At 41.9% G+C, this 24,046-nt stretch overlaps 1 protein-coding gene across 2 annotated transcripts; it reads left to right on the top strand.

Moving 5' to 3' along the window:
- The first annotated feature begins 1,480 nt into the window (after positions 1 to 1,480).
- On the top strand, positions 1,481 to 23,367 carry bcl2l11 (BCL2 like 11). 2 transcript variants are annotated; one of them, XM_029449840.1, is made up of 4 exons: positions 1,481 to 1,818; positions 4,157 to 4,584; positions 8,001 to 8,122; positions 18,489 to 23,367. In XM_029449840.1, the coding sequence occupies exons 1-4, from the start codon at positions 1,802 to 1,804 to the stop codon at positions 18,651 to 18,653; spliced, it is 732 nt and encodes a 243-aa protein (XP_029305700.1). In that variant the 5' UTR covers positions 1,481 to 1,801; the 3' UTR covers positions 18,654 to 23,367. The 2 variants fall into 2 exon arrangements, with proteins under 2 accessions (XP_029305700.1, XP_029305699.1); XM_029449839.1 differs by lacking the exon at positions 1,481 to 1,818 and adding an exon at positions 2,251 to 3,201.
- Positions 23,368 to 24,046: the final 679 nt, after the last annotated feature.

The raw sequence follows: 24,046 nt of genomic DNA, 5'->3' as shown, positions 1-24,046 counted from the left end.
CCTCACATACCGTGCAATAACAAAACAATCACAGATCACATATCACATATGTTCACAAACGTGTATATGACATCAGCAGAGCTCTTAAGATGATTCATAGCTGCTATAGTTGCTCATGATGGATTCAACTTTCATGCCAGCAGTCATAGTACAAGTGTAGGTGTCAGTTTCGACCAAATTGTGTATGTCTCAATATCAAATGCATTCAGCTTTCTAAGCCTGCATGTGGGGAAACACTGAGGTTGTGACACAAGACATGAGTGAAGAGACGTCTGCTTGAAGAAGTCTTTCCTCCGGGTCAGAGGTGAAGTCTGGACCTCTTCCTGTAACACTTTTAATCCAATAAACTATAGACGTTCTGGTGGTCTTACAAGTTGTAACAGATTCAAAAGAAATTCACTGGAGAAGAGCAAAGTCAAATACAAAAGAGTTTATTAGTGTACAAGTACAGATCTAAACTCTGAGAGTCCTGACCTGACCTGTACTCCCTTCTCATACTTCAGTTCACATTCTACGACGAGGATGAGGTCAAAAGGTTGTCCCTATCTCTCCGTCTCTCCGTCTAATAATAAATCAAAACTGTGTTTTTCCTCTTCACTCTTTGAATTAGCGCCTGAGTCAAACTAAAATGTCCCGACATGAAGCCTGTTTTAGAGGGTGTCAGCTCCTTATCTCCTCCTCGATACGCTGAGGGTCTCATAAATCTGTTGATTTTTACGGGTTTAAAATCCTTCTCTCACAAACTCAGCGCTGTTCCTCTTCACAACCAGATGGAGTATATTGAATATTACACATTTCTATCCTTTATGTTAGATACAAAACACTTGCTAGAAGAACATTTTACTACAACACTTGGATCTTTGGAAAGCTACAAAGATAAAGTAAAAATGTATTAATACTTTTTTGTGGTAATTTAATGTTTTAATTAGTGATAAACAGAGATGCATGTAAGCAAATAACACAAGAAGCAAAAGAAAAGCAACCAATCAGCAACAAGAGATAAAGTCCAGGAACAAGCTTAATCCTGATGAGAGAGAATTAATAATAAAACAAGTTTCAATACAAGGACAGGATGTCACATGGCTTCTAAAGTCACAACTCTAGCCTATATCATTACAGTCTTTTAGCCTTACAGTCAGGATGAAGGGATTTATCAATGATCTCCAAAATCAAGTTGATTAGAGACAATTTTGTGAAGCTTCCCATCAATATTCTGTCACTTTATACAAGACACAACGAGACAGAATGAGTGTAACAGTGTTTGTATTGAAATATTTCCTCTATTTGTCATCGCCACTTTTGTTTCATGCAGGGGAGTTTTCCATGCCAGTTAAGGCCGGTGAGAGACAGGGGGAGACAGAGGAAGGAGAATAGAGCCCAGAGTGAAACTCCACCCACAGGAGGTGGATCTTGGTTTTTTGGAGGAGGAGCGCCCATATCAATCCGCCACACAGAAAGCACCTTCAGTAGTGCAAGACACGGAGGGAGGGAGGGAGAGAGGAAGGAAATATTCTCGGTTCAGACAAAAGCACTCTCTCTGGCTGGAGTTTGTTTATCTCCTCAAATGCAGTTTGCACTCGGGCGAGGCGGATTATTCAAGCATTCCTCTCGCGGGACACTTCAGCAAAAACTCTGGGATTTATTGTACTTTTTCTTTTTACTTTGAGAACTTATTGTTTTGCTCACTTTGAACCTGTGGATCCTATTTGGACTTGCATTGATATTATTTAGACATATTTAGATCACAGCCAACTTGTCATCGTGTTATTTTTGGATCCAGCGGTGATGACCCGCCAGTGACATGCACCATCAGTCCAGGTGAGTTTGGATAAAGGTGCGTTTGTTTTATTTATTTTAACTCCTTACTTTACATTAAAAATCCAGCCTCCCTCTGACCGGCATCATGTCAGCTGCACACGGCTGCCGTTATGTCACCTTATTGTTTCATGGAAGTGTTTTTAAAATACAGGAAATGAATAATAGCTTTGCTTTTACATTGTTATGCCTTCTCTTATTGTGAAATAGCACTGTATACTGATGTGTCATGCGTGAAAGGTGACTTGAAACAGAATTTAATTGACTTTACTGCGCATTTATTTCATATATCCCTGCAACACTCCAGATATAGTCCAAAGCGACTCTTTTATATCGAGAGGGGTTTAGGAGTGCGTTTTGCCGGTATCTTTGGCGACGCCGCGCACCTGCTTCATTTTCTTTTATGGATATAACCCATTAGTTGGGTGTAAACGGCATTTCACTCTGCTGTGGTCTAACTGTCGAGCTCTGCAGGTCGCTTTGTCTTCGGGATTGGAGAGGAGAGCATTTTATTTTCTGAATAGAGGTTTCAGGCAGACATACATATTTCCAAATAATGTCAAGACTTATGCGACGATATGTTTTCCTTCTAATAGAAGATTTGTGTTCATGTATGAGAGACCGTCTGCTTTGTTCATCGAGGTCACAGACTTCATCCGCTTTTAAATTCACCAGGTGATGAATTCACGGGAGATTTTCCCGACTACTTCACTTGTAGCTCTTCTGGTATTAACACTTGTTACAATTTGCAATTACCTGACTGTAAAGGCTAATGTTCTCACTTTATGAGCGCGCTGCCCTGTGGGAGGCGCACATGCACCGCTGGCTTTTGAAGAAGAACGCTACAAATATAGACGAAATAATCCCGGAGGCTCACACAGTCCACGTGACAGCTGCGCAATTACTTTAAATATATTTGCCTTAAAAGTAAAGGGAAACCTCATTTTGTAATCTGAAAGGTCATTTTCTTCTGGTGAATGTATGCCGTTCTGTCGTCGCCCACGGAAACGACGGGCTACCTCTCCGTGTTAATACAGTGACGGTGCAGACGTTCAGCTGAAGAGGGATACACATTTAACACCTGATCAAATGCCTTGTTTGTTAGTTTTCTGGTACTGGTGTGGCGGATAACATTCGCTTCCGTCTGCTTTTCCCTCTCGGCGAGATGACCACCGGTGTGTTGTGTTGCCATTCTCTCCGTGCCGCCTGCCACGCTTAATATCTCTCCCCTTGAGGGTCGGATCTGCACCAAAACCCTCAGGGAAAGTTTACATTGTTATGTGGCTGGAGGACAGACTTCGTGTTCAGTTAAAACGCGCTTGTTGACGCTGTTTCTCCGCGCGTAATAATGCGTAAAATGCAAAAAGACGACTATTTCCCTCAAAGGTGCGTAAAAGTGGGGTTTTAGGTACATGAAGACTTTATTCTAAAAAGCAGTTGTTTATAATTTTAGGTCATTTTTGGCACAGAAATAGGTCATTGGCGCTGGGAATCCCTGGGGTTAGGAAGCTGCAGTTCAGTCTGGGCAAACAGGAAGCTGCATCAAAAATATTTTGATGGGTCTCTTTTATTAGAATGTCACGTTGAGAGTTTTGGTGATTAAAACGATACAATGACAAAGGTGTAAGATTGTTTGTTCTCAATGCAAACCAGTGTTACAGTGTTACAAAGTAATATCTGCATAATTCCAGCTTGATCCAACAAATTCCCGCCTACAAGCAGAAATGTGCGATCACACTGAAGCGTTGCTTTTTTTACTCGAAAAATACAATTTCCAGACTGACTGCGGAGACGGATTTCTTTTAGGCTGTTCATATGTGACGCAGTTGAAGTTACTCCAGTCGCTTCCTTCATGCCCCCTCCCCACACACACACTCACACAAGTCAAACAAAAATTTGCTGCAATCAGCAACTTCTCAGCAACAATGGAGACGCACCGGGTGGACAGTTTGACTCCTGGGCCTGACCAAGAAACATATTCACGGCTCATACAACTAGTCAAACAGTCACTACATAACTCCACACGCTTCTGCTGATACCCAGCTGCAATGGCACGTGAGCTTTAATATAATAAGACACAAATATGCCAATTTATTTTTTTTGGCATGTACTTGCCGGCGCGCTAGACACCGCGATCCCCTGTGAAATAATCTAAGAGTTATGTTACAGAACCGGTAGGTCTAAAGGACAAACATTAATCTAAGTGGTCCTGTTCTGACGCAGCAGTGCGCTGCTTCATGTCCAGCTGCTGTGTCAGATGCAGCAGAGGCGTGAGGCTGTAGGCTGTTTGGGCAGAGTGATGAAAGCCCAGACTGACGGTGCTGCTCTGTTCATCCAACAGACCACAAAACCGGTCCGATGGACCGACCGCAGTAAAGGCAACACAGGGGAGCGAAGGAGATCCACCTCCCGTCGGAGCCTCAGCGCAAACGTCCCGTTCAGACGAAGGCGGCGAGCGGAGCTTTGGTCACCCCGAATCCACCGGAGGAGGAGAGCCGGACTCGCCGTCCTGGTACAGAACCACAGCCAACTCCCCTGTCGCCAGCCTCGGCGTGTTTCAGACACGGTCGATATTCCACCTCCCCCGTCGCACCTCCAGTGGATATTTCTCCTCTGACGGCGACTCGCTGCCGAGCTCCCCGCTCTGGCCGAGGCCAGTGACTGCCGACAGAGCGACTCAGACTCCGAGCTCCACCGGCCAGGTGATGAAACACGCCCTGCAGCGCATGGCTGAGGCGCAAAACGGACCGGGGACGCGGCAGCAGCACGGTGAGCTAAGGCACTTTGCATGCATAACCAATGATTAGCCAACACTGCAGATGGAATCGGTTTGTCATTTCAAAGTTTTCTGACAAGTGATTGAGTGACAAACATAGCAGCGAATAAACTGGATTCATGGATTGAATCATATAAATGTAAAAAACAAGATATATTTCAAAAAGAAAACCGTTGTACTAACACTTTCCTCATCGCAGTGCACATGTTTTTACTCTTAAAGCACCTTTCTTTGTCTTGTTGCTGCAGCTGATGATACATCCAGTCAATGACCTGTGTGCTGCCATGTTTCAGAAAATAATAATGGTGCTAATCAGGCCTGTTATAATTTCCCCACTGCTAATTTTTGTCATCCGGAATGTCAGTTTGAAGAATATAAACGGAGTCCCTGCAAATTAAAGTATTTAAACTAAGTGTAGGTGTCACACCCCGATACTATTTTTTTTTTAAGTACCTGTTGTGTTCTTGTTACTGGCCTGGATCAGCTCTGACTGTTTTCACTGTGATATTTAGCTGCTGCTGCTGCTGCTGCTGTGTGGGTGTGCAGCAAATATGAAACCTGATATGAGCCCAGCACAAGCTCCCTGAAGCTTCCTTTATCAAAGATTTGGGGGGGGGGGGGGGTGTTGAATGTTAACAATGATAGTAAAAAGATGAACAAAAACAGACTCGAGATGTTTTTGCACTCCCTTTTTTCTCCCACTAGATTCTTACTCATGCATGTTTTTCCACTACTCTCTAGTATTTTGCGACTCACACACATGAGTAAATCAGTCTGGTGTTTTCTTCACATTCTGATTTATTGACTAATACCCAGCACACCTCGCTCCGTTGGCCCACGGAGGGAAATCCGACAAATTCAGGCTGAAACATGCAGATCTGAAACACACTAATATGACTCATCAGTGCTAATTCTTGTGTTTTCATTCCATCAGTGTGTTACTTTCTGCTTCCTTTGAGTGATTTGAAAACCCACAAGCCTAATCTCATGTGAGAGTAATGATGCATTTGTACAAAACTAATGTCCAATATGATGTGAAAACATTTGGCCAAACAAACACATAATGGCACTTTGTGATATTGTGTCAGGACAATTGTATTCATTGTTTGTTCTGTGCAAATGAGTTTTATGAATGAGTTTGACTCGTGCGTCTCGGCATGCTTAAATCAGTCTGTCCTCACAAACTAAGCAACGTTAAGTGAAATATGCATACATTACCCACAATGCAACACAGCAGTTTGGTTGGAGATGCGTGCTATGCTAGTAGCTTATGTTACCTCGAGCCGCTAGTCTTAAGCAGAGATGAGCATTGGCTACGGAGGTCCTTAAGATCACTTCTTTCTCACTCCACAACTCCAGATTTCTTTCTTTTTCAAGTGTTTAGTCTTCAGCCCCAACTGACTCTTGTGACATCACTTAAGGCAATTCATTAGATTTTGCGCTGCTCCTTCTGGAGCCACACAGCGCGTCATACAACTTGTTCTCATATGCAGTTGTAAACAGACTTGCATGTGTACAATCTGTGCACTTCGCCTTTAAAGAGTTGAAGTGTCAGCATTGACAGGAGTTGTCAGTAGTTCTGTGGGTTCGAGCTGGTATTGATGGAGCCAAAGTGTTTGTAGGACATTCATCACGTCTCACAGCCTGTTTTCATTTCTGCTGTTTATTTAGATGCAAAAACAGAAGGAGGCTGACACGCTTTAAGCTATGATGCTGTCGGCTAAAGTTGCCCATTCGGTTACTTGGAAACAAATAGAACCACGACATGAGGCTGAGATTGGGCACAAAAAAAACAACAAACAGTGTAAATCCCCTAACAGTGTTGGTGCAGTGGATGCCAAATATACCCAGAGTGTATAATAATATCATTGTCTCATGCTGTTTTATTGATCTGTTTTTCTCCGATTCTCCAAATTGAGTCCTTTTTGCTTCGGATGCTTAAACCCACATACTGCATGTTAGAACTGTGTGAGCATTTAAATGTAGCACCCCTCCTGTACTAAAACCCCGGCTATCACATCCATAACAATCTGCGTTTGTATCTTTATTTTTTTACAAGGATAGTGGTGTTTTGTAAGTAAAAAGTTATCTCCGGATGCTGAAATTAAACTTCCTTATTGTAACTTATTTTATAATAGTAGTGATGAGCTTCACTGATTGTGTCTCTTTTATTCTCTCTCCTCACTGCAGCCAGACATACAAGATAACAGTCAAAACAGAAGTGTGTGTGTGTGTGTGTGTGTGTGTGTGTGTGTGTGTGTGTGTGTGTCTTTTGTAAGATGCAGACTGAAGCCCTTCGCCTCTCATTCAGTCTGCTACATCCATCAGATAGCACAGATAGGAGATAAACACACACACACACACACACACATATCGTCCTCACAACAAGTTGTGTGTAAGAGAGCGAGATAGAAGGCCTAAAGAGGATCAGTTTATCATCTTGTTGTTGTCGCTCCCTGACAGCGTGGCTCCAGCTATCCTATCACAATACTGCCTCCTCCTGCAGCAGGAAGATCACACCTACACTCAGGTTTCTTCAGTCACAGAGTGGAACAGTCGACTTTGATGCTTTCTGCATTTATATTAACACGGTTTGATTACGTCACGACCTTGAGGCTGGTTGCGCAAAGATATATTTTGCCTGAGGCTTCGATATAACTCATAAGCTTTTGACAGAGTCTGCGTAAAAGGCTGCACAAAGCTGGCTAATAACTGCATGTGTTAAGTAGGAGTGATTCATTATGTGTTCTGGTTGAATGGAAAACCTTTTCAGATGAAGATTTGTGACTTCTAGATCAAGGCAAATTCAGTGTCTCAAGATGCGACTGTTCTCTAAATTCTTTGTCCTTGAATCGGTTGCCCCTCGGCATTAGCAAACCGCAGATTGTGAGCCTGGTAAATAACTTTCAGAGACTGCTGGTTGAGAGAAATGAGCATCACAACAGAGAAAAGGAGGTCAGCTCTCTTCTATTATTTGGTATCTACAGTGTTCAAATGGCACTTGACACAGTTTGACTTTTGGTCTCTGGGAAACGGTACAGAGTGTGTTTTACACGGCTGTGCCCATATTTCCCATCATACACACTCTTGTGGATCGTCAGCAGCCTGGTGCATTGATTTGAACGCAGCCTCTTTGCTGTATTATATCTTAAATATTGGAGGATGTGAGACATATTAAGTATAGGTTTCACAACAGCGTTCATGAGTCATAAGTGGAGCTCGGTAACAGGTCAGAGCTTTCATACTGATTTAGTGTTGACTGAAAATATCACAGATTAACCAAAGAAACATACACAAGCTCACGCGGTCAGCTGGTACATCTTCGTTATGATGCCAGTGAGGCGCACGCACATTTAATATTGAGATGCTTTTCGTGGATTACCAAAGTGGGTTTTTCTCTCTGTTTCAGGACAATCTCCCAGCCCCTCTAGCACACGGCGACGAAACGCAACAGGGGACATGCAGACGGAGGCAATCGGACGAGAACTCCGACGCTGTGGAGACGACTACAATAGAGTGTTTCTGCTCAGGGTTAGTGTGTGTGTGTGTGTGTGTGTGAGATAGAGAGTAACCACCAGCGACCACATTTATGGGGCACTTGAGCTGAATGCTCAGCAGCTGCAGTAGAGCAGCAGATGACAGAAGAAGACTGTGGTTAGCTAACATGTGTAAATGACATTTATCAAATACAACATCATGTTGTTTTGTTATTGTTTTGGGCAAGTTACTTTTTATTTTTTTGAGGTTGTTTTTTGTCAGAGATGGAGTCCCGTGCAGTTGTTGCTGTGTGAATGAATCACTTTGTGTTCTGTCTTTATCCCACGTCATTCACTAATATCGTTTGCCACAATTAATTACACCCACAAATCAAATCACAGGCTTTTTAGCAAATATTTGTTTGTGGAAATGTGATGCATGATGCTGTTGAAAATGAGCAATATTCTCAGCAGACCAACAAATAAGAACGAGGGGGGGGGGGTTGGCAGAAATGTCGCCGTGTGGGATCTGAGAGAGCCTGTGACCAGCTGGTTATTTCCCCTGCGCTTGGGGTGAAAATAATTACTTTTGATCAGAAAATAACCAAGAAGTCTGCCTGGAGTTGCAGACACTCCAGATGTCACACTAACCACTAAATAAAATAAAAACAACAACAACAACAAAAAAAACAGCCATATGACCCTTCAACAGTGGAGGGGCAGGAGATGGCCTTGTGGAGCGCCAGTCTCCTCGACGAAGCCTTCAGTCACTTTCCAGCGGTGGGAAAGAAACCAAAACAAATCTTAGTGGTACAACACGGGTGTTTAAATGCGGTGAGACCCACAGGAGCTCATTGACTTCTCACATTATAAAAGTGGAGCTTATTTGCTCAGCCTTAGTAGCAGTAATGTGGCTGATGGCTGACTCTCCCTTGGCACATGAGACATTATTTAGCTTGTGAATATTGGATGTAATTGTACATGGATTATTGTTATGGTTGAAAATGATAATTACACAGGAAATGGAGCCTCTACTTGCAGCAGTTAAAAGATGAAGAGCCAGTAAAATAGTGGGTAATAGAGTGGGTCGTTTATGTGCAGTATGATACATATTCCTGCCGCTGGTTATTGACACAAAGAAGTGTGGTTATGGGCCAGCAAACACAGGAAGAAGACTGAAAGCTATCAAATACACACATGTTTGTATCATACGTTACATGAGAGGAGGCATTTCTTTTTTGTAAATGCACCATTTTGTATTTGCAGATTTAAGAGAATACATGACTAGTATTTTAAAAGATGGATGAGTAACCCAGCTCTTGTTATGTTATGAGATGACAGTTGCTGTAGTCTTGAGTATTGCCTCACTGAAGAGATAATCACATCATTGCAGAGAATATAAATCCTCTGAATGATGCAGTTCATCCATCAGTCAGTCGGACAGGTCGCGTTGTAAAGTTGCGTAGCTCCATAAGAGTTAATTTCCTCTTGGCTTCTGTTTCCTTGGCAACATTTCTGCATGTTGCATCATCACAGTTTTATTTACTCAACTATCAAAGAGATGACTGAAGCTTTAGGAAGCCGGAGAGGAAAAGGGAAGAAAAACATCAGAGCTTGTTAACTTTAATCTCATCACAGAAATGGATTAAAAATAATAATGTCAAGAACGGGCATGACGGGACTGTTATACCCCAGTGAAGAGCTTAAGATGCTCCGAGTGTCAAAAGCTTAACAGCGTTAACGCTACGACTCTCCGGCCGGGCAGTCTGATTAGTCGAACTTGTTCTTCTCCCGCTGTGTTTAACCTTCTGGGTGTTAATGAGCATCACACAGAAGAAACTGTTTCTGCCCTCTTGCTTCTGCATTTCTCCCCCAAACACACACACACACACACACACACACACACACACACACACACACACACACACACACACACACACACACACACACACACACACACATCCTTATCCAAAAAGCCATGAAGCCCCTTAAGGGATGTTATTTGAGTACACTTGTGGTTCCAGCAGTCATCACATTGCTCTCAAACCCCTCATTATCAGAGCTGGGTTGCTCATCCATCCTTCAGGTTTTGGTTTTGATCAATCACTGCATTTACCTGCCTTCTGGATAATCACATACACTGTCAACATGCAGCATTTCTCCAAGTTGAGGCACATAAGTCTGGGAAAATCAGGAGTTTAATGGCTGACTTATAACTCAGTGAGTCCCACGACCTGGGGTGAAGTGTTTTCTGAGAGTCATGCAAGGTTTGCCCCTCACAGCTGAGACTCGAGCTGCAGAGGGGAACAGAGGGGGGTTAGAGAAATGTGAGAATGTGATGATTCAACACTTAGTGAGGAAGAGGTGTGTGTGCGTCTGTGTGTCTTAGTGGTAAGCCTTGTGTGAACTTGGTAGTGGAACTATCCAGAAAGTGTCAGCATGTGTGTTTGTTCGTGCCGCAGAACAATGAGGAGGCAGAGAAAAGAGGAACGTGGAGGCTTGTTCCCTGTTCTCTTACCAGGTGCTGCTGCGGACAAGTGCACATGCAGGGTTGCACATGAGTTCATAACCACAGCAGCACAAGACGTTTTTTGGGTTTTAACAGGATACTTAATCATAAGTATAAGGACAAAGAAACATGCGGAAACAAAGCAGTGTGTTCTTCTAAGGATGTACATATTATTGAATGAACAATATAACCATAAATGCACAAAATGAACACATGAAGCAAAACACTTGGACACCACATCAGAGATCCGGGTTTGAATTCCCCGTAGTGGTTAAAGACGACTGTGTTCAGTGGTGGGAAGCCAGCGAGGGATCATGTATGTGTCCATCTACTGGTGATTCCAGGGTTATGCCTGAAGGGAAGTGGTCGGATCTTGGGAGGAAAGCGTAAATGTACGCGTTTCACTTCCTCGCTGGCAGTTAAAAAGAAGCAGCTAGTGGTAACTGGGGTCGTCTGTTTTCTCCCTTAGCGAACAGTGGACAAGAGCCACAGTACAGGAGACTGGATCAGTCTGAATCCAGAGAAGAGAACAGATGATTGCAGTAAGTTTGCTTCTCATCCTTCCTGCTGTTGGAAGAAATGTTTTATCCTCTTACCTCCTTAAGAACCTGAGCACTTAAATCTCATCCTATCATGTCCCTTGCATATCAGGGGTTTGGTTTGATGGCCGGACTTCAGGCCGTAATGTCTTTACTCCAGGCTAAACTTTGAGCTTTTCTCTACAATCATTGGAAGCCTGGATCAAACCCAGACACACTGGAGGGATTACATCTCCCAACTGGAATTGGAGAGTTGAAAGGTCTGAGAGGAGCGTAAGGAAGTTTCTGAGCAAAGCCGTGAACGTCGCACTCTCACCAAACAGGCCCAGCATGATCACTTTTTCCCCTGGGTGATGAAACGAAAAATTCAACCATGCAGTTATTTGGTTTATGACTAAATACCTGAACTACTAAAGACATTCCCACTTTACCATTTAGACTCGTTTGTGGGGCACACGGACTTAAAGGGGAGACAATAAATGTGGGCAAGTTCTCAACAACTTCATGGACTTCTATAAATATGTCAAAGAACAAGATGAAACCGATGACCTGTAAATATATCCTCAGGTTTAGGGGGGTGTTGCAGCACACTCACAATGTCTCACATTATGACCAATGCATCTCAACATTCCTGCTGAAAACTGAGCTGCCGTTGTGTTGCAATGTTGTCAAAAGATCTTCAGTTTCACTGCCTGCAGGCGTCGGCCGAGAGGCAGCGCTGCATCGCTTCAGGCTGTAGTACGTCTCTTTAATAAGACTCATCATCTGAGAATACACTCGCACAACAACACACAGGTGTCTCGGCTCATTTTTACATACCAACCACATTAAAGTAATTCATTCTGGAAAACATGTTCCGTGATGTGTTATCATAAATATTATAAGAAGTCTTTTCATCTTCCTCTCTTTCACTGGCTCGCTCTCCTTTGTCCTCATTTAATCCAACCTCTCTCCCCCCGCACTCTCTCTGTTAAACATTTACACAGTGTGTGCGTGATTATGTGTGCATGTTTGTTTTTAAACATCTGTAATCTTGCTCAGTATTGTGTGTGTGTGTGTGTGTGCGTGTGCGTGTGTGTGGACAGTCTAGTGTCCGTGACAGTGTAGATTCATTATGGTTCAGCCCTGTGGTTACAGAGCTCTCAGGGAGCAAAGCACAAGGTCTAATTATCCTGCCAAAACACACACACACACATCCACTGACACACTTAAACACACTCAAACTACACACACACTCAAACAAACTCCAACACACACTGTCATCTTTCAGTAGGAGGTAAAAAACCCTTTGTCCTGAAGACAGAAATAACTCTGAGGAACATTGTTGACGAGTCGGGTGTCGCTGGCTGCTTGTGTTTTTGTTTGTGTGTGTGTTCAAGTCAAAGAGCGGGAGAAAGGCGGTATTTTTAACCCTTATTTAAGAGCATTTCTGTTTTCATTGGTGAAATGCTGAACTAAACACTGATTTATTTACATTATAAGTGTAGCTGAAGGATTGTGATGTTTGTCCCGTTTTATTTCAGTTTCACTACATTTAGTATGTTTTCAGATACTTTCTGATGACTCAATATTGCACAAATTCCAACAATGAGCACCTTCTAAGCTCTTCTTCACTCCCGAAATGTGCTCGATGTGCAATATACTTTCAGCTTCAACCCTTTAGGCCAGAGACACACACAATACACTCAAAATACTGACTCACACTGTTATAAGGCTCTTAAACGTGGACGAACACATGAGGAAGGTGAAGAATACAGTATATTATATTGCATGGACTCAAAGGAATGTTAGTCAGCTAAACTTTGCGCGCGTGTGTGTGTGTTTGTGTGTGTGTGTGCCTTGTCTAGAGAGCTATTTCTGAGCTGCAGCATAGTAAGTTGTGGTGACCAAACAAAATCACATGAGCTTTTTGGAACGAACAGACTCAATGTTTCCACTGTGAAGACAAAGAGACGAGAGTTTGAGACGATGTATTTGAATCCTCTGCCACAGATGTGTCCGAAGGCAGAATCAGCTGTTTCCAAACCTAAACAGAAGTACAGTTGTGTAATTCACATCACATATATTTTACAACACTGACATCCATTTACTGACATCATTACCTCTGAACCTGTCGGGGGGGGAAAGTCTTTTCTCCGGGCCAGAAGTGAAGTCTGGACCTCCTCCTCCAACACTTTAGATCTAATAAGATATTGAAGTTGTGCTCTAGTTCTGGTCTTAAAGTTATAACAGATTCAAAAGAAGTTCACTGGAGAAGAACAAAGTCAGATACTTATTTATTCTTACCCAATTTAACTTGCCCATTTTGCACCCCCCCCCCCCTCCTCTCCTCCTTGATCTGCTTAGGGTCTCATAAATCTGTTTTTATGGGTTACCTAGGGGCTCCTTTAAGACACAAACAAGATTGAGTATATTGAATTTCCACAGATGAATATTTACTACAACAAACCAAGCGGCAAACTCCAGAGCAGTTCCTCAAACGGCCACTTGAGGCTGGCTCCAAAAGGGAGCAATCTCCATAGACCCCCATGTTACAATGCTAAACTTTACAGCAGAAACAAACATGCTAACAGTGTGGTATAAATGGTTTTGGCCTCTATAGCTAATATTAGCTTCATGACAACTGTTTTGGGGGGGGGGAATGTGTATATAACTCACCCGTATCGCTGTCAAGATAGCGACGGCTGGAGCCGCCCTCTATGAGGCTCTTCACAAATAACTGATGTAAAAATAAAGACAACATGGTGGTAAATGAGATTAATTCAGATTCCTACTTTATATCAAGCTTCAACTGAAGACCAATGGCTGCCTGAAAAGTCTTTAAACAAAAAAAGATCCGTAGCTCTTAATATAAAGCATGAATTATCTTAGTGTTCACATTAGTTTGTACTACCCTGTTTGATTAGTTGGCTGAGTGACAGTGCGGTTGCATCATTGGCTCACCGCTGGATGTTCTGGTTGAATGATTATTTAGTATATTGATCGGCTGCGTTGAGTTGTTGATGTTTTGCTTCTTCTTCCTCCTTTGCATGTATTTCAGCCTGCTCTCGTATTGCATCACGGTAGCACTCTGATGCGCACGTGTATGTGCACGGCGGTGCCTGCATGTGCGTGAGTGTGTCTGTGCCAGCTACTTGTTAGAAGCCTGCAGACTTGCAATGACATTAGGAAAAGAGTCTGTGGCAGCAGGTTTTCTGTTCTCAGATGATGGAAGAGGTTATTTGAGGTAAGAGTTCATATGAGGAAACTATTGGCAGTGTCTTTCTGTGCGTGCACGTGTGTCTGTGGCTCTTTTCTGTAATCCCGAGGTATAAAGTTGAATATCAGGAGTGTTTGGTGAAACTGGTTTTGGCGTCGTGTCAGACACTCAGCCTGCAGTTTGTTAGCTGATTAGTACATCTGCTTGTGATTGCAGTGGAAATCAAACCTCTCATCCTGATTCTGAAATACGACCAATCGCCCAAATAACACACCAGCCATATTGTCTAAATTCCCAAAAGAACATTTGATTAACTTAAAAGTTTTTCCCATTACTGCTCATTAATTAAACAACAATATAGATGAGATACAACATGTTAATATGAGTTTTAGAGAGAGCCAGTGTAGCTGTTTCCTCTGCGTCCCAGCTTAATATCTAACGCTGTGCCATGAGACTGATATCTATCTTCTCATCCGACACACAGCAAGAAAACAAAGAAGCAGGTATGCGTAACCTTAAATAACGGTTGCTCGATATACTAAGTAACTAACATCCCTTTCAGAATCGTCAGATGTATCCGTGGTTTACAGAAAATGACAATGTCAACGCGTCTTCATGGCACCTGATCTGGATGTGGTTTGAGACACATTGTATAAAGATATTGGACAGATGTAAATGCGTCAGCTGTGGTAAAACGTATACATCTAGTCTCCGCTCCTCCCAGGTACACCACATCCTCCTGTCATGTTGTCATTGACAGTTTCTCCTGCACTTTCATTCGCTAGAAGATGTCAAATATAGTAAGTGCTTACAGACGGGTTATACTGTAATGTGGGAGAACATCGTTTTCCATTTGGGGTCAAAATTAATTAATCTGAAGTGTGCACCATGTTACAATAGTTTAAAGAATACTAATACAGCCCACTCTCCTCTTTCCTATTCATGCAGAGATATCTCCACAGCAATAGATCGGCAAATCCAACATCTCATAGTGAACCGAGCTTTAAGTTTGCCTTAAGTTTGCTTTAATTCTTGACACTCCTAAATCTGACATCGTGGTCCCTCACGCTGTAAACTGCAGACCATCTTGAGATGTTGAATCATTACAGCGGTTCATGAGGTGAAGAAAAAGCACAGAAACTCTGCCAACTCAAAAACCACAAAGCCTGTCTGTCTTCCAAAACTGCTTTGAGGAGAGACGAGTCTCTAACGTGCAACTGCTGCTGCAAGTGCATAAAGATTAATAATGATAACACTTTCACAAGAGCAAAGTATAATTGCATATATATAAAGTGCAGAAAAGATGTCACCTGGGAAATTAGATAAACCTTTTACAAAAGTTGCTCTACTGCAACGTGTTACTCAAAACAAAGGCGGCGCTTGAAAAGGAGGTCAGAACTTTAGCTTGAGCTTCGACACCCACACACGTTTTGATTTAGTATAATGTCAGAGGTCCGGGCGGTGGAGGTGCAACCGAATCTTTGCTCTTTGCTCCGCCAAACACAAGCGTCCCTTGATGACATTCAGGGAAATCGAGGTTTGTGTTTTAGCTGCAGTGAAATGACTCTTCTGGATCTCTGCTGCTCTTCCAGCTCCACTGGTGTCTGCTCAAATGTTGATTTAAAGTTAGAAAGTTCATAATGTGATGATTACTGTGGGAAGAAATCCCAGAAAAGAAGGAAAGAAAGAGCTCCATGATATGTCAGAATAAGTGTTTTTCCAGGTGTGTCTATGGAGATTTTGCCATTTATTTTTTCTGAACAATGAGCCGTCCAGTTTTCTTCTTTCATGGCGGATTTAATTTCAACCTCCAACCATTAATAAAGCAAGAATAAGAGCTTCCAGCCGCACCAGCGTCTCTGTCAGGCTACACTTGTGCTTTGAGCTAAGTGCATGCTCACAATGACGATGCTTACTCCCTGATGTTTAGCAGGTGTAAGGTTGGCGTGTTAGCATGCTAACATTTGTGAATTAGGACTTGAAACAAAGCACAGCTGAGGCTGATGGGAATGGCTCGATGAAAAGTTAAGGGATGATCGGACGCATCCTCTGAGGACCACGAATGAACCCAATTTCATGGCGATACATCCGACAGCTGTTGAGATTTTTCATCTCGTGGTTGAACGACCAACCGACTGATAGTTCAGCTAAAAGGATATGCTCAGTGTGTGCTAGAATTATAAGGCAGACTGATAGACCACTAGTCTTCCTCTCACCTGTTTCCTCCTCTGGCATTAGGGGTTTCTGTGGTTTTTGGCTCGCTTTTTGAATCAACCACACAGCTTTGATATTCCTCTCTTTCTCTCGTCTGTGAAGATCCTGTTTTTCAGAGTACAGTCTCGCCCCGGGGCAGAAGGCTTATTCTGTGCCAGTCGATGTCTGGATGATATTATAAAGTCCATCCGCCTGGGCTGTATTTAAAGGGCGTCATGCCAAAACAGGACATCTATCTTACGGTGGAAAAACTGATTCCTGCTCTTGTAAACGCTTCAGTCTGTAAGGGTGTAAGGTTTCCTTGTTACGCCTGTATTTATGGGAGCAATCGTAGATGAGGATAGAATCTTTAAGCAGAAATCTTCTTCACCTGAGAGCTGCGTCGTGCAACCTTTGTAGTGTCAATATCATGTTATTCCTTTGGGTGGTGGCGGCATTGGCAGTAAATCGCCAAACTGTAGTAAAAATGCGACATTATCAAAATGATAGTGACACTACAAAACAAAGCTGTTGTGATGACAATAACAAGCTCAGGATCACATAACCTCCGCATTGCTGCCATGCGGTTATCACCCCAGCCCTAGCCAAAGTTTCCCCTGCTATTATTAGAAGTCGGTGTCGGAGATCCCCAACCACCTGTTCACCTTTTCTCAGCAACAGGAACCTTGTTGTTTTCAGAGAGTGCTTTCTTCTGGAGAAAGCTCCCCCTGGGAAACGTCCTGTCTCTTCTGTCGACCGGGCAGATCTGTTATCGGTGAGCTGCTGCTGCTGCTGCTTGAGCGATGGACCGAGGCCAGGGCAAAGTGCTTCCTGCTGCAGGGACAGAGAGAAAATACTTGTTTCAGTCCACAGCGTGCCAAGTGTGTCGGAATGACTGCAGAGAGACGTTTAAAATAGACTGGATATACAGTGGAAGCGCATAATGTGAAGGAACTATTACAGTCATAACCAAAACTGACGATGACATCAGGGTTATCTTGAGTTACGCTTTAACTCTTTTGACAATTGCATTATGGGAAATGCAGCAGCCAGTGTTTCTGAAACGTAACTCTTACGTCAGGTATTTACGCCTCTGTTGCTGTGATTTGACCATGGATGTTGTAACACTAGAATTTTTATTTTTTTAAATAGACAGAAAGACCTTCAGACAAATTCAAACATACACATTCATACACACACTGACACCTGGACACGGAGGGAGTGAAGAGAGCTGAGGCAGGATGTAGAGAACTATACTTACCTGCTTCCTGTGGATGTAAACAGTGTGTGTGTGTGTGTGTGTGTGTGTGTGTGTGTGTGTGTGTGTGTGTGTGTGTCTTTGATTTTAAATTATCCACTGGGATTCCACTGTGTTTACCTGGACATTTGAGGTACATCACAATACGCTCAACAAGAACATTTTGTAATACGAGCGCACACTAAGCAAACGCCAATGCAAATGACTCAACTGGCAAACACGGTTATGAATGAAACGAGAGTCTGATCTTACACGTTCCCTTCTCGTACTTGTAACAGTGGGACTTTGTAGCTCTACGGTGTAATACATGGATAGTGCTGTTACTTCTATATTTTCAAGTCTCAAGTCATGGAGCTAGCATTAGCTTATTTAGCTACCTAGCTACGGCTAATGAAATCTGCTAGCGACAACGAGAAGCTGCTTTTGTCTGTATCTGAAATTAAGGACGCATTGTTTCAAACGTCATCACTGTAACGTGTGAGAGTGTACAGTTTGACATGTAGCACAGTAACTGAGACGGGCGCTGTTTGGCGAACGGTTCATAAAATCTAGATCACCGCAGTTAAAGATTATTGTCTTTTGTCTCCACCCCAAAACCTTTTCTGTTCGAAAAACACATGTAGTAGATAGATAGTGGATATTAGGTAGATGCAGCCTCTCTGTGTGCTTGTGCCATATTTCTCATTAATACTGCAACATCTCTTCATCTTCTCTCTCTTCCAGGGGGCGGCAGGCAGACATAGGCGGGTCGTGATCTATCCAAATCCGCTGCCGCACATCCACCAGGAGCCCACCGTGCTGCTCTGCATGGGCCTCCTGCTCCTCGTGATTGGACGGATAATCTACTTGCAGGGCAGTACGAACAGCCAGGACCACTCTCAGGTTTAGCCTGAGGAAAACCCAGCAGATGTAGCATTTCTCTTTAATAATGTATCTTTGTTGGATCCTGTTTGTTTTCGGGGACCTCATTTTTACACTCTTTCCTCCCTTTTCCCAGTGGAGGAAGGAGCCTTTGGACTATCTTTATTTTAAAGAAGATAATTTCTTAGCACCTTTTTAATGAACTCTAAAATGCCTGGATTTTATTTTATTTCTTTCGCCTCTGTTTTTCCTTCACGGTCTCCGATTCTTTGCAATGCTACCAAAGAGCCCGGATGTTTGCACTCCTTTCCAGCACAGAGGCAATCGCGTCACCTTAATATGCCTGTGGAAATTCAAATGTGCCTTGTACAGCTTCCTGTTTACTTTTTTAGCTTCTTTTAAGGTCTTTTTTTATTGTACAGAGATTATCAATTCTTCGGGTGATCAACTCTGCAGACCCAGGGTTGTTAAAAGTGTGTGGGTCCACTCGATCTTTCCAATGGTTTCATGCAGGGAAAATGATCTTGCACTCCTGTTTCGTAAAGATATAACATGCAACAGACTCGTGTCCTGTGTGGGAACCAACCGGGCCAAAGGAATCATCTTTATCCAAAATGTTTATCTAAACTTCCGTGCCATTTAACGTTTTGTTTTCATGATTTACATGTCTGCTTATGAATATATATATAATAGCCAACTGTACACCCACAGAAAGGAATTGTGTCCTGATAATCTGAGTACTAAATGATGCATCAAAGATCATCAAATGTCATGACACACAGTATTTTGCAGACCCCATGCGGACAGCTTTAATACTCCGGGGAGAGGTGAGGTGGCTAATAGAATATTTGCTGTAGTCAGCAACAAGACACCTTGTTCTTGTAAAAACAACAAAGTCCTCATCAGAAAAGCCGATCTTTCCTTGCAAGAACAAGTATTTGGGAATGTGAAAACATTCCCTCTCGACGGATCGGCACATACAATATCAAAATTACCCAGCTTTCCCAAGAGAGATGAATCCTGTCCAGCTTAATACTGCATTCTGCATTAATGTTAGAAGTGTCCGTTCTGTTTTGTGTGTCATATTTCAATAACCTGGGTCAAGTTTTAGTTTGCTAAATTGTAGCTCCTGCTACCGGTTGGCTAATCTGTAATCAGGATTATTCTCCCTTCAAAGGTACTTTAAATCGATGCACCGATCCTGTGGCTTTCAAAGAAAACATCTATATTATAGAAATGTCTAATCTTGGAATTGCATAGTTAATGTTTTATTCATGTATTTCATTTCAAGTTTTACATCTTACTGAATCTGCCTACACAGATGTTACCCTCTGTATTCTCCAGTTTTACACACAAATAATCCTCAACCTTCGATACTTGTTAAACGATACTGTGCCAACCTTGAAATAATCGATACCAGCCTTCCTCTGTACCTAAAGACCTCTGCTTCTGTAGCACCTGGAGGTTGAACGGCGAAGACGTGTGACCTCCTCCATATTCCATAATCCTTTTTATCACCAAACACAGTCGGTGTATATGGAGTGCTAAAACAATACCCCAAAAAAAGCATTTATTTCCAAAGTCATTCCCTTTTCGCTCTGGTTATTTCAGCATTAAAACATCAAAAGCAGCAGCAGAATTCTTCACTTGATAAAACAATAAGATGTAAGTACATGTTACTAAACTGCCCAAAGAGTTGAACAAAATCAATCATTAAATCAAGTCAATCATTTAAACCTTCAAACCGTGTCACGTCTCGCTGTCTTGTTTACTAATGTTATACGTTTTTTCATTTGTAAACCTTGTTTTGACAAAGTCCAAACAAATTCCTGCAACACAGTAAGTGTTGAAACAGTGCTGTCCACCGTTCTTTGTTTCAGCCTCTGGATTTAACATTAGCAGCCAGACTGAGTGTAGTTGGCACGATTTGGTTTGTTGACAAGGTCATGTAATCCGTTTATTAACCCAGCGACTCAGACCCGGCCAAGTGTCCTCGAGCTGCCAGGTCACTTAACTCTCAGAGACAGATTTCTGGACGGCAACCAAACATTGACTCATGCAGTCAAAGAAGGTTTTGTGACTGAATGGTTGCCTGACAGTTACATATCAAAATATAGAATTTATTCTCCTCCTTCAACTCTTTGGTTCCTCACATGACAACAGAACCGAAATCAAAAAAACAGTCAAACAAAGTCGGCCATTGTTTTGTTTTGTGTTTTTTTTTTTTTTTTTTTAGATCTTGCCTTGCTGAAATGCATGTTACCACTTACAGCTTATTAAAACTGAACCAGAACAATAAAAAGCATATAAAACAGCCGTGAAAAATATGAAATGCTTCTCTTTTGTATTCACAAATATCTTTCTTCTCTTTTGGAGGATGCCGATTCAATAACTCTGAACAATGTTAAGCTGCTTTTGTGCAAGAAATAGACATTTCTCAAGCATCTTAAAACACCATGAGTGCAAACACATTGAGCATGAGCATCGCTTCCCATAGTAAAAGCTCAGGGAAGCGACTGCGCTGCTCTTCATCAATCTTCAATCTCAATCAGTCAATCCTGATCATTGGAGCCTTGTTTTTTAAACACTTCCAATAAAGCATATATCGGTATCTCACCTATGTGTGTATTTCCCACGTTTGAACGTCCCTTCAGTCAGAGAGCCGTGCACAGCTCCTTCCCTGAGCTGTTTCCATGAAACCTTTCTCTCTTTCCCATATGAGGCTACCCATAACCCCGGCTGGGTCAGGGTTAGCGATGTTCTTCCCACTGAGCTACACCATAGTAAACACCAAACATCGTATTTTAAAGTCCATGGATCAAGAGATTTGTGCATAACTATTGTTTTCTGGGTTGTTTTCGATGGTACAAATGAATTGTCACTTAATTCTCTGCCATACTGTAAGTTGTTTAAGTACAAAAGCTGCAGTCGGTGTCTGTTTCAGTCTTGACTGGAATAAACATGGAAATGGAATTTGCTGTTTTGTGCTCCGCAACATTAATCAGAGTCCGTTTGACAGAATAATAATCACAGCGGATGTGTTTAAAGCGTTACTCTTCAATGGAAGTTCACCTGCTTCAAATGAGTTTGTAGATATCGTGTTGTCGTGTGTGTTTCATGTGGATTTACTCTTCTAAAACAAATGAGTTCCATGCTCGCCGCTCGCTCCCTGTGAGGCTATGCAACAACAAATCAGAGCAGAACACAATCGGTAACCAAATTCATCTGAGTCCGTGTTTGAGTTACGTTTTGATGTTTGCACAGTTGTGTCAACACGAGTGCGTCGCAGATGAAGTGTGATCCGAGCTTTCATAATCCTTAAACTTTCATTTCAGAAACTCTCTCATCCATTTCATCTCATGTTTTGATAGTCTTAATTTAGGCTGCTCTTCTGTAACTGTTACATGTGTTATTGCACACATAATATAAGTGCTTACGACATGAGTGGATAACGTCAACAGAAGAAATTACTTTCGCACAGATGTAGAAATACTTCATGATCCACTCATGACCACGGTTTGTCCATAATCGTGTGTAGGGACAGAGAGGTGATAGTCAATGGGCTCATGGATGGATTACTGAACAGGACCAGAACCTGAAGTTATTCTTCCTAATTGGAAAGTCAATTAAACAACCACAAACAGACGCAAATTAACTACTAAGAGATGCACAACTGCCACAAAAACCACCAAAAGAGTCCAAACGGCCACAAAGAGACACAAAATGACCATTAAGAGTGGTGGTCTCTCTCGTATGTAGGAAGAGTGGGGGGTATTTTATAAGTCTGTGTCCACGGCTGTCTGCTTTTTAGAGTTTAAAATCCCAGGTCTTTCATTAAAATATTATTTTATATCAGAATATTTAACGTTTTTTATTTGACATTCATTCTTTAAACGCCACTTTCATCCGCTTTTCAATCATTGGTCACCGTTAAAAGTGTTGAAACTTCAGCTGAAAAGTCCCCATTTCATTTCCCCCTCACTGCGTCCGACTTCTTTCTGTGTTATGTTGCATTGCCTCCTCATCAGAATCCTTTCTTGCTGGAAATGCACATGTCTCGGGCTCGTCTTCCTATGCACCAGATTAGCGGCTTTGCTTTCCCTCCGCTGTCACTGCACGTTGATCTCTGATATTGGGCCATGTGAAATCTAAGACCTCAATTTGAAGTACTGTATTACAGCTGGAGTGTGAGAGGGAGAGCATGGCAGGGAAGGAAACCAAAAGATGAACTGTCGTCTTCTGAAACTGATATGGAAACCTGGTGATATGTTGAATCACCGCCTGTCATTTGTAGATGTTACAGCGCAGAGACGGTTGTGTGACATTCAGGGGTTCACTGACTGGCATCAACACTGCTGGAGCCGCTTAAGTAAATCACGCTTTGAGCTTTTTAGGATGAATAGAACAGAGAAGTATCTATTCAAAAGAAAATAAACATTTATATGCACTGTTTGTTTGTTTTTAATTGGAATTTTTAGAAAAGAAAAAACTATGAAATATAGGGAATCCAGGGGCACTGTGGTGTTTTGTGCTAATGCTGTCCAGAGATGCATCTGCTTGGAGACTGTTTGTGTAGAAACAAACTCATCTGAATGACTCCAAGTGACCCAGTACAACTGTAGCAACATGTTGTGGTTTTTGTTTGTGTAAAAGTGTTATTGCACACTGAAAATATTGTAATTATGCTGTTTTAATTGCATTAAACTGTTGTAAATAAAGCTTTTACATCTTTTTAAAACAAGAAGACTGATTTATCATTTGTTTTTGTTTTGTAATCAACAGAAACATTATTGTATTCAGTAGCGGCATTTACTCAAGTACTGTACTTTCTTAGTACAATTTTAATGTACATTTATCTGACACATGGACAAAACCTCCAAACAATAATTAAAGTAGTTGACATTAAAACTTCCTAAGATCTATAACAAACAGCTACGACCGCTGTTTACTTGTTAAGTAAAGAATGACATGCTGCTGCCTTAAAGATTAGAGTTAACTGAATATATCAAGGCTATGCCAAGCGTTTGTGTTTGCCAATATGCTGATGATACTGCTTTAAAAACTTAATTTAATGAGTTGACTGAACTCTCAGCAGTATTCCTTCAAATTCAAGTATTAAAGTCAAAAGACTTCTAGTGAGAAGAACTCATGTTTATATCTTTGTATACAAAAGAAAAACTTACATTTGAATTTAATAAAACTTGTGACTTTGACTTACTGAGAAAAGATTATGATGTTTTATAAGGCACTTATATACTTTTGATTGTAGGATTTTTACTTCTGGTTTTACAGTTTTGACTTGGTGTAAATACCTCTACTAATTAAAAATCAATAAACAAAACATAACAAATCAACTATTACATAAACTATATGTATTGTACTTTGTTGGCATTAAAGTTCATGACGACAGATTTTTTTTT

This window comes from Cottoperca gobio, chromosome 15, assembly GCF_900634415.1.
Source record: "Cottoperca gobio chromosome 15, fCotGob3.1, whole genome shotgun sequence".
Lineage (NCBI taxonomy): Eukaryota > Metazoa > Chordata > Actinopteri > Perciformes > Bovichtidae > Cottoperca > Cottoperca gobio.
Note: the sequence above shows the minus strand (reverse complement) of the source record. Positions and strands in the feature narration are given on the sequence as shown.

Bases quoted from the DNA above. Each gene is read 5' to 3' on its own strand.
- bcl2l11 (XM_029449839.1), top strand. From the start codon at position 3,164: ATGCGTAAAATGCAAAAAGACGACTATTTCCCTCAAAG. The intron at 3,202-4,156 runs GTGCGTAAAAGT...TTCATCCAACAG, and splicing joins GACGACTATTTCCCTCAAAG to ACCACAAAACCGGTCCGATG. The intron at 4,585-8,000 runs GTGAGCTAAGGC...TCTCTGTTTCAG, and splicing joins GGGGACGCGGCAGCAGCACG to GACAATCTCCCAGCCCCTCT.